Below are 10912 nucleotides of genomic sequence, written 5' to 3'. Positions count from 1 at the left end.
AACACCATCCGCAACCTCAAAACGGTAATGGTTGGACCCAAAAATCACTCTGGGCCTCAAGGAGGGATCTGTGTGGCGGGCCCCTGTCCGAGTGCACCCATTGCTCAGACAAAATTTCCCCATCAGCCTCAAGCTGCACTTCTGGTAGCAGGGCCTCAGCTGAGAAACTACTGGTCACTGTTGAACCACCATGGAATTTCCTACCTCCAGATGTCAGAGGTCCCGTGCTGGAGAAGGCAGTGGCCGTCCTGGAGAATAGTGAACCATATGTGCCAGCTGATGCAAGAGTTGGCACCATATGCACTGGGAGCTCACCTGTTGCCTATGGCCCTGTAAGTCACTGCCACTCTGAACTTCTACACCAGTGGCTTATTTCAGAGCTCCATTTGTCACTCTTTAAAAAAATTTGTTCACACGGTGTGGGTGTTGTTGGCTAAGTTGGTATGTATTGCCCCTCCCTAACTACCCTCCTTTTCAGAGGACATTTGAGAGTCAACCATTTGGTGTGGGTCAGAGTCACATGTAGGCCAGCCCAGGTAAGGACAGCAGATTTCCTTCCCTAAAAGGCTATTTACGACAATCAACAACAGTTTCATGGTCATCATTTGACTTTTAATTCCAGATTTCTTAATTAAATTCAAATTTCACCACCTGCCATGAAAAGATTTGAACTTGGATCCCCAGAGCATTACCCTGGATCACTAGTCCAGTAAATTTCCTTGCAAAATTTGTTCCTCTATATTTTCCCACCAGCTGATGACTATAGATTACTTTAACATCTGCAGTATTTTGCTATTGACATATTATTTGGAAGCAAGATTGAAAAATAAATGTTCCCTGATGCTGCCAGGTTTAAGCATAGTGATGGCCTGTCTACATAATTTTGGGGGTTTCAGTTATTCAGCTACAGGAAGGTGTCGAGAACAAAATTTCAGAAGAGATGGAGACACATATGTTTTTGTTACAGTGTGTCCTGCCTGCAGAGCATGCATCCCTTGCCCGTTCCAACCACAAATATAGATGAAGCACTCAGTGCACACAGGCTGGGACACCAATCATTTACTTAGAACAGTAATAGTAGTAAACTTCATGGATATTTTCCCCTCAGGTGATTCTCCCTCAACAATTCCCCCTCACCACCAGTCCTGCAGGGGAAAGGAAAATCCTGATCTGTGACAGTTCGTCTTTCTCAAGACTTATTTAAAAAGACACAAAAGACTTGGTGCTTGTCTTCAGTTTCAAATTATATATTATTTAATGTTGCACAGATAAAAATCATTTAATAATTGCACTTAAACCCAATACACAAATTCACTCATCTAATAATCACATTAATACACAAATTAGCATGTTGTTAAATGCAGTTGAGTTGTCCCATGGCAAATGGGACTCAATAAACCAAAGCAAAAAAAAATTAAATCATATATACTTTGAACTCACAAAAATAAACCAGAGTTACTGAAAGGAGGTATTATGATTGGATCCTAAACTAGGAGACATTCACGCTGAACACAGCTTGGGAAGTGAAGGGAGCCCGCTGGGTTGTGGACTGAACTCCATGGTGATGCTTTTGGCAGCTTTAACTAGTCTTCAGTCTTTGACAGATCCACATTGTGGAGGAAATCCTTCCGATTGTCTCCACTTTGCATAGCGCCACTTAAACCATTGCTAGAGAAATACAAACAGAACCGTGAGATTCTTGTCCTCAAAAAAAAACCAACAACAACTTGCATTCATAGATCATTAATGCGGTGAAACATTCCAAGGTGCGAGTATTATCAAACAATATTTGACATTGAGCCACATAAGGAGATATTGAGGCAGATGACTACAAACTTAGTCAGGTTTTAATGTGTGTTGTAAAATACCAGAGCAGCATTGAAGTGAAGGAGGGAATTTCCCCATTCGAGGCTATAGTAGTGAAAGGCACAGCAGTAAGCAATACGGCCATTAACATCAAAGACATTCAAGAAGCCAGATTCAGAGGAACAGAGACGAGAGCGAGGGGAGGTTAGAGATAGTGGCAAGTGGGTTAGCACTGCTGCCTTACAACTCCAGGAACCCAGGTTCAATTCCAACCTTGGGAGAATGTCTGTGATGAGTTTGCACACATTCTCCCAGTGTCTGTGTGGGCTTTCCTCCAGGTGCTCCAATTTCCTCAGTCCAAAGATGTGCGGGTTAGGTGGATTAGCCATGGTAAAAGTGTGGGGTTGAGGGGAGAGGGCAAAGGGGAGGGCTAGCTTGAGATGCTCTGCAGAGAGTTGGTGCAGTTGGGCTGGATGGCCTCTTTCTGCCCTGATTTATTATTGTCACATGTATTAACAGTGAAAAGTATTGCTTCCTGCATGCTATACGAAAAGCATACCATGCATAGAGAAGGAAACAAGGAAATGCAGAATGTAGTGTTATAGTCGTAGCTAGGGTATAGAGAAAGATCAGCATAGTGCAAGGTAGATCCATTCAAAAGGCTGACGGCAGCAGGGAAGAAGCTGTTCTTAAGTCGGTTAGTACGTGATCTCAGACTTCTGTATCTTTTTCCAAAAGTCTTCTGTGGTTCTATAACACAGGACGAGTCGGTGGAGGGATTAGAAAACAAGGATGAAGATTTTAAAAATGGAGGCATCGCTTAACTGGGAGTTAATGTAGATTAGCAGGCACAGTGGGTGATGAACAAATCAACAGTATATGGGAAGCATTAAATAACCTCAGGTTTGCAGAGGGCAGCGAGATGCTGGGCAGCAACGTGAGGGATTAGAGATGGCCAGAGGGAACAACGGTATAAAGAGGGTTTCAGCACCAGATGATGAGGCAGTAGCAATGTTCAAAGGTGGAAATAGGCAGGTCTACAGTGACAGGGCAGAGAAGTGATCAGCAGCTCATTTCTGGTTCAAATTTGACATCAAGCTTGCAAACAACCTGGTTCAGCTTCAAACATTTGCCAGTGACAAAGGATCAATAATAGTTGAGTGTGCATGGCGCCAAAGTCATTTGCCATCCTCCTGACATTTATCTGGAGATATCTCTACCCACCCAGCACTGGATGTCAGGAAAGCAGTTGTAACAATTTACAGATAACAGTTGGGTCAAGAGAGGTGGTGATGAGGTATGGTACGGTGTTGTCCGTGCTACTTTTTAGGATTTTTGAGGGGGCAGCAGGTAGATGAAAACAAGAGGGTGCCAAGGGAACACCAGATGTAACAGTGCAGGAGCTGAAGAGAAGCCTTTGTCACTGATTCTTTAGCTCTGACTGATTGGATAAGAAAGAAACTAGGAGACTGCGATTTGACTTAACTACATAATAACAGGGAGGTGTTGCAGGAGGAGGATTAACAATTTATGATCAGTTGACAGCTTGTATTACTGTTAGGTTCAAGTTCAACAAATTGAGAGTCATAAATTTAATTATCATTTGGATTGGGCCACAGAGGTGATGAGAGGGATAATAATAATAAAGAAGAAGAAATAGGAGCAGGAGTAGGCCATCCAGCCCTTCGAGCCTGCCCCGCCATTCAATAAGATCATGGGATATCATCATTGGACTAGTAATCCAAAGACCCAATGTAATAATCTGGGGATTGGGGTTCGAATCTCACCATGGCAGATGGTGAAAAAAAATCTAGAATTAAGTCTAATGGTTCTCAGTTGTTGTTAAAAAACCCATCTGGTGTTCTTTAGGGAAGGAATTCTGCTGTTTTTAAACAGGTCTGGCCTACACGTGACTCTGGATCCACAGCAACGTGGTTGGCTTGCTAGACCATTTAAGAGTCATTCAGCTCAAAGGCAATTTGGGAATGGGCAATAAATGTTAGCCCAGCCAGCAATGCCCACATTCAAACAAATAAGTCAACAGGTATTACAAACCTGATGTCTGCTAACCCGTTAATCCAATCCATGCTCAATGGCCAACAATTTCTTTGCATGAAAGTTTATATGGAAACAGTACATTATAAATCAGATTCAGGCATTGCCTGTGGAGAATGTTCAGTATTCCCATATCAAGTTATATGTCCTGGCACTCAGGGTTAAACAGGAATTTTAAATATTTAAAACGTAGGAGGCATTGAGAGAGTTAAACAAGGATCAATAATAGTTGGGTGTGCATGGCGCCAAAGTCATTTGGTCGCTGTGGTAGACCACAGAGAAGTTCAGGCTCAAACAGTTCCTGTTTTTCATCGGGTGTCTGAGTTACAACCCAAAATACTCACAAAACTCGTTCATCTAAAACAAAACCAGTTTCCTTATCTGATGCGAGCAGCTACTGCTGTTGCCATTCGTTGCCCTTTGAGTTTCTAAAGAAACTGAATCAACTTGCATTGAAGTTTCCAAACTCTATTCTCCTGGAGGGGTGTAGACATTTCTAATCTCATTGACACTTTTCGATGCAAGTAACACACAAGCCTTTGGTGCCACCTGTTGGGATGATTCAGTGATCTGGCACACCCACCTTGGGAAAGAGCAGGCATGCAACCTATGATTTTGTGTCTACTAACAGAGGAATGTGTTAAAAATTAGTGTACAGAAAATTATAGTCTGGTTACCCTGAAATTTGCGCTCATGTGAGCAATGCTTCCCACTAATGGTGAAATTCACATTCCAATCTATTGCATTAACCACAAGTTGTTCATATCAGACCTTGGAGTTCAGCATGAAGATTTATCCAGCAAATCCTTTAAAACTAGAGGACTGCAACTTCCAAAGAAAAAAAAAAGTTTGAGGGAAGATTTGATGGAAGTGTATAAGAAATTGACAGGCAGACTAGGAAATAATTTTCCTGTTGGCTGGTGGTATAAGGATGCAACGGAATGGGAGGAAGATGATCATTTCACGCAGCAAATGATAATGATCTGGAATTCAGTCCCACTGATGGGAACAGGGAGAATCAATGTAGGTGGCACAGCAGCTGGCACTGCTGCCTCACTGTGCCAGGGACTTGGGTTCAATTCCAGCCTTGGGTCACCACATGCAAAATCTGCACATTTGCCTCATGTCTGCAAGAGTTTAGAACATAAAAAACTAGGAGCAGGAGTTGGCCATTTGGCCCCCTCGAGCCTTCTTTACCATTCAAAAAGATTATGGCTGATCTTTGTGAACTCAGCTCCACTTACCCACCTGCTCACCATAACCCCAAATTCCTTTACTGTTCAAAAATTTATCTATACTTGCCTTAAAAGCATCCAATGAGGTACCCTCAACTGCTTCACTGGGCAGGGAATTCCACAGATTCACAACCCCTTGCGTGAAGAAGTTCCTCCTCAACTCAGTCCTAAATCTGCTCCCCCTTATTTTGAGGCCATGCCCCCTAGTTCTAGTTTCACCTGCCAGTGGAAACAACTTCCCTGCTTCTACCTTATCTATTCACTTTATAATATCAGTAAGACTCATCTCATTCTTCTGAATTCCAATGAGTATAGCCCCAGTCTATTCAGTTTCTTCCCACAGTCTGAAAGACGCGCTGGTTAGGTGCATTTACCATGCTAAATTCTCCCTTAGCGTATCCTAGCCGGCACCAGTAACTTCATTGCAGTACTAATGTAAGCCTACTTGTGACACTAACTTGCAGGGCGACTGAGATAAAGAGAGGGAATGGGATGGACTGGATAGCTGTGCAGAGAGCTGGCAGAAAAGGGGCCCAATGGTCTCCACCAGTGTGATAAATGGCTCTCAAAAGAAGCAGGAACAGGAATGTGTTTACCAGGTCACAGACTGTCGGCAAGAGTTTTATATTATTAGTTAGCAACAATTTTAAGAATACCAGCTGCCAGGGTCAAGGATTGACTAATTCCATTGTAAAGTCAGCTTTCTGAAGCTCCTCTCCTGCTACGGGACTTCCCATTGGATAACAACTACTAATCTTTACTCTGATTAAACAGAACCGGGGCTCCCAATTCTGGGTGGACACATCCCTGGAGATTTCATCACACGACAACACGGTGGCACAGTGGCTAGACCGGCTGCCTCTCTGCTCTAAGGACCTGGGTTTGATTCTGGCCTTGGGTGACTTCTGTATGGAGATTGCACGTTCTCTCCGTGGGTTCAAAAATTTATCTGTCCTTGCCTTAAAAACATTTCAATAAGGTAGTCTCAACTTCTTTACTGGGCAGGGAATTCCAGAGATTCACTGGTGCTCCTGTTTCCCTCCCAGCTTACCCCCCACCCCACAACAGTCTAAGTTCAAAGATGTGCAGGTTAGGGGGAAATTGGCAATGGTAAATGTGTGGGGTTAAAGACATAGGGTAGGGTACAAGGGTCTGGGTGAGATACCCAAAGGATATTCCAGCAGCCCTTGCCCCAAATCCAGAAAATCCCAGCCGAGGTTAAACGGACCTTCCCATAGTCTGTGTCTGCCCACTACGATTTCTGTGGTGGTGGGCAGGAATGGCAAAATTCCAGCCCCATTCTGCCAGAGAGTAGGTGCAGCCCCAAAGGGCCACTTCTGAACTGTAGGGATCCTGTGACTACCTAGCCCCTAACCTGGTCAAAGTCTTTCCTCACCATCCCATATTTTAAACAAGGAAATATTTCCTCAAAAAAAAACAAATAAAACCCTATGTTTAAGGGGTGGCACAGAGGTTGGCACTGCTACTTCACAGTGCCAGGGACCCAGGTTCAACTCCTGTTTTGCTCTCCCCATGTGGGGTTTTCTCCCACAGTCTGAAAGACATGCTGGTTAGGTGGAATGGCTATGCGAACTTGACCCTTATTGCAGAAATGTCCCGTTCCACCTGCCAGTGGGATCATATGGGTGAGAAACAGATTCAGCAAAGACCCATTGACTTGGGGCAGGATTTTCCTGGCCTGGGGCAAGCGCGGCAGGAAATTCCCACCCTCGGTGTCAGAGGGATTAGCAGGGTAAACACATGTGGTTACAGGACAGGACTTGGGTGGGATAGTCAGTGCAGACTTGAAGGGCCAAATGGCCTCATCATGCCCTGTAAGGATTCTACAATAATGCTGCAACTACTCAAGTGAGCCTTTAGTTGCTTCAGGCAAGGGCTGGAAACCCTAGAGATTCAGTTTACAAGATGTACAAGCAGATTGTGAAGAACAAGCAAAAAAAAAATCAGCCACAATTAAACACACAATCAATAATATTAAAATAAATCAGACTGCTTGGATCTATTCTGGGGCAGTACAGTGGTTAACATTGCTGCCTCACAGCATCAGGGATCCAGGTTTGATTCCTAGCATGAGTCACTGTCTGTGCTGAGTCTGCACGTTCTCCCTGTGTCTGCATGGGTTTCCTCCAGGTGTCTCCTACAGTCCAAAAGACATGCTGGTTGGGTGCATTGGTCATGCTAAGCTCTCCCTTGGTGTACCCAAACAGGTATTAGAGTGTGGCAACTGAGATTTTCCCACAGCAACTTAGAACTTAGAAACCCTACAGCACAGAAAGAGGCCATTTGGCCCATTGAGTCTGCACTGACCACAATCCCCTCCAGGCCCTACTCTCATATCCCTACATATTTACCAACTAATCCCTCTAATTTACGCATCTCAGGATACCAAGGGCAATTTTTAGCATGGCCAATCAACATAACCCGCACATCTTTGGACTGTGGGAGGAAACCGGAGCACCCAGAGTAAACCCACTCAGTCACGAGGAGAACGTGCAAACTCCACACAGATAGTAACCCAAGCCTGGAATCGAACCCAGATCCCTGGAGCTGTGAAGCAGCAGTACTAACCACTGTGCCGCCCTTGTGGTGTTAATGTTAGCCTACTTGCGACATTAATAAGTTTAAGAAGCTAGCCCAAGTGTCCCAAAGCGCTGGAGAAAGTTGGCTGGCATAACCTCTCAGCCAGGGTGAGAGTCAAGTTGGGAGCTCCATAGCTTTGCCGGGGTGGGGGGCGGTGGGAGCCGCAGTTGCCCTCTTGTTGTGACCCCGAGTACGATTTGTGTTGACTTACCGCCGTGTCCTCCTCTGACAGACCACATTCTGCCGCAATCAGCATCAGAGACGAGGCATCCGGCTGCTTCATTCGGGAGAAATTCCCTTCCAACAGTTGAATCTGATCCTCCTTCAATTCCAACTCAGAGGAGCTCCTGCCTGCGCTCTGCTCCATCACACTGGCTCCCGAGAGAGGGCTTGCTACGGGCAGGGACAGTCGACAGAGGGAGGGAGAGAGAGACAGAGAGAGAAGGTATGCTGCGATGAGTATTTAATGAGTCTGAAATATAATGCCACCGCCTAAAAAAAAATCAACCTCGCCTGCCTCTGGCGGAAAAGTCCTAACGCTAACAATTATCACACTCTGGTGAAATAGCTGGTGTTGTCAGACTTTTTACTGTGAAATAGTTTATGCCATGCGTCTGCTTGAGAGATACTTGGAGCCTTCCTCACCGACCACCACCCCCCAAGCAAAGACTGCCAGCGGCATTTCACAGTGACACAGCAATTGTAACACCTTACCTATCTTTTAATTCTGCAATTACACAGTGACCCAAAAACAGGACAACATGGGCAGGAACCGCCGCTTGTTTATGTCCCTCCAAATGAAACGAGATAATCAACAGCGATCCCTTCCCCAAACTTTTAGCATTCCGGGAAAAAGAAAGAGGCTTAACTGCCTTCACTTGGCGTTGCTAGGCACCATGCAAAGCAGCAGTGGAGAATTGGAGAGCCCACGAGTTTCCCGAAGCGATTCCCAGCTCGTTCTGGTTACCATGCGGACTGACTGTTTGTTGCGAACCTTCAATATCGAAAGAGAGAGGGTGGAGAGAGAGAGAGGGTGGAGAGATACCAAGTGAAAGTACAGCATGGTATCACAGGCTCAGGTAATAAATTTCAGGGTCAACTCAGGTTTATCAAATGTTGGGTCTGGTCCAAAACGAAGGCATAAGATCAGATGTCAATTCATCTGAACATTGTTTTTTTTCCAGTGGCAGAACAATGGAGAAGTAACTTGATAAAAGTGAAGAAAGGCTTTTTAGGCTTTAGATTGTCAGGACTGTTCTCCTTGGAGAAGGGAAAGCTGAGAGGAGATTTGATAGTGATATTCTATCACACCGATGATGGCACAGTGGTTAGCAGTGCTGCTTCACAGTGCTAGGGACCCTAGTTTGATTCCTGGCTTGGGTCACTGTCTATGTAGAGTTTGCATGTTCTCCTCGTGACTGTGTGGGTTTCCTCCGGGCGCTCCGGTTTCCTCCCACAGTCCAAAGGTGTGCAGGTTTGGTGGATTGGCCATGCTAAATTGCCTCTTAGTGTCAGGGGAACCAGCTAGGGTAAATACATGTACTTATGGAGATTGGCTAGGGTGGTATTGTGGGCGGAGCAGATTTGATGGGCTGAATGGTCTCCTCTGCACTGTAGGGTTTTATATTCAAGGGTTCTAGACCAAATGGCTAGAGAGGAAATTGTTCCCATTAGTGGAGCGATCAAGAGTGAGAAGGCACAGATGTTACAATTGGCAAAAGAAGCGATGCAGACATGAGCAGAAACATTTTTGCATGGCGTGTGGTTACAATCTGGATTGTGCAGCCCGAGAGAGTGGCAGGTTCAATCGAGCAAATCGGATTGTCATCCGGAAAGGAAGAATGTGCAGGGTTACAGGGAGGAAGTGGGCAATGGTACCAGAGAGCCACAGCAGACATGACAGAGCACAGGAGACTATTCGGCCCATCAATACTGTGATTACATTTAAATAGCACCTTTCGTGATGACAGGTTGTGCCAAAGTACCTTACAGCTATGGAATCCCCACAGTGCTGAAGGAAGCCATTCAACCCAGCAAATCAGCACCAAATCTCTAAAAGAGCATCTTACCCAACCTCGACCATCCATCCTATTCCCATAACCCCAGCAAATCCACGACAATTTAGCATGGCCAATCCACCTCATTTGCACATCTTTGGAGGAAATCGGAGCACCTGGAGGAAACCCACGCAGACACAGGGAGAATGTGCAAACTCCACACAGACAGTCACCCGAGGCCAGAATTGAACCCAGGTCCCTGGCTCGAAGAGGCAGCAGTGCAAATCACTGTGCCACTCTTTAGCTCAGTTGGCTGGATGGCTAGTTAATGATGCAGAGTGCCACTGACAGCAATGCCCCGCTTTCTCAACTTTGCCCCTTGCCTAAGGTGTATTTAATTTGATTTATTACTGTTACATGTCTCATAGAATCATAGAATAATTACAGTGCAGAAGGAGGCCATTTGGCCCATGGACTCTGCACTGACCACAATCTCACCCAGTCCTACCCCATAACCCCCCTGCATTTACTTTATGACACTTTAGCAAGTTAACATGGCCAACCCACCCAACCCACACATCTTTGAACTATTAGTATACAGCGAAAGATATTGTTTCTTGCATGCTGAAAGATAAAGCATACCGTTCATAGAGAAGGAAAGGAGACAGTGTAGAATGTAGTGTTACAGTCATAGCTAGGATGTGGAGAAAGATCAGTTTAATATGAGGTTGGCCCATTCAAAAGTCTAACAGCAGCAAGGAAGAAGCTGTTCTTGAGTCGGTTGGTACGTGATCTCAGACTTTTGTACTATGGTGATCCTCAGGTTAAATCAGCATCAGCCAGCTTCATCACTCAATGGGGAGAGCAGCCTGTGGTCATCTGGGAACCTTTTTCTTCAATATAAATAATTGTTAGTGTGGCCTAAAGAAACACAAATTATCCCATTTAATACATTTGCTACCACTGGAGGCAAAAGAATACTGAGATTGACAGTAAGTAACAATGAACAGTCCATCAGTATTTTCTGTTGACTGGAGTGCTGCACCATCACATCTACCTTCTCGTGAAACGTCAACAGAAATGTCAGCTTGGTGATAAAATCCTTTGGGTTTAAATATCAACTTGTAGGATCTTGCTTACGAAAACCAACCTCCCAATTTTCCTTCTCCCATTTTTACAATTTGTTTACCCAGGGAGAGGTTAGGTTTTGATGTTCTT

General features: G+C 44.9%; 1 protein-coding gene across 2 annotated transcripts; it reads right to left on the bottom strand.

Moving 5' to 3' along the window:
- Nucleotides 1–1223: 1223 nt before the first annotated feature.
- hopx (HOP homeobox) lies at nucleotides 1224–10358 on the bottom strand. Of its 2 annotated transcripts, none has more exons than XM_080199996.1 (3): nucleotides 10337–10358; nucleotides 7909–8090; nucleotides 1224–1668 (listed from the first exon to the last, which is right to left on the bottom strand). In XM_080199996.1, the coding sequence occupies exons 1-3, from the start codon at nucleotides 10341–10343 to the stop codon at nucleotides 1591–1593; spliced, it is 267 nt and encodes an 88-aa protein (XP_080056122.1). In that variant the 5' UTR covers nucleotides 10344–10358; the 3' UTR covers nucleotides 1224–1590. The 2 variants fall into 2 exon arrangements, with proteins under 2 accessions (XP_080056122.1, XP_080056131.1); XM_080200005.1 differs by lacking the exon at nucleotides 10337–10358 and adding an exon at nucleotides 8412–8705.
- Between the last annotated feature and the right edge of the window lie 554 nt (nucleotides 10359–10912).

Source organism: Carcharhinus amblyrhynchos, chromosome 1, assembly GCF_965287045.1.
Source record: "Carcharhinus amblyrhynchos chromosome 1, sCarAmb.v2.hapA, whole genome shotgun sequence".
Taxonomy (NCBI): Eukaryota; Metazoa; Chordata; class Chondrichthyes; order Carcharhiniformes; family Carcharhinidae; genus Carcharhinus; species Carcharhinus amblyrhynchos.
Note: the sequence above shows the minus strand (reverse complement) of the source record. Positions and strands in the feature narration are given on the sequence as shown.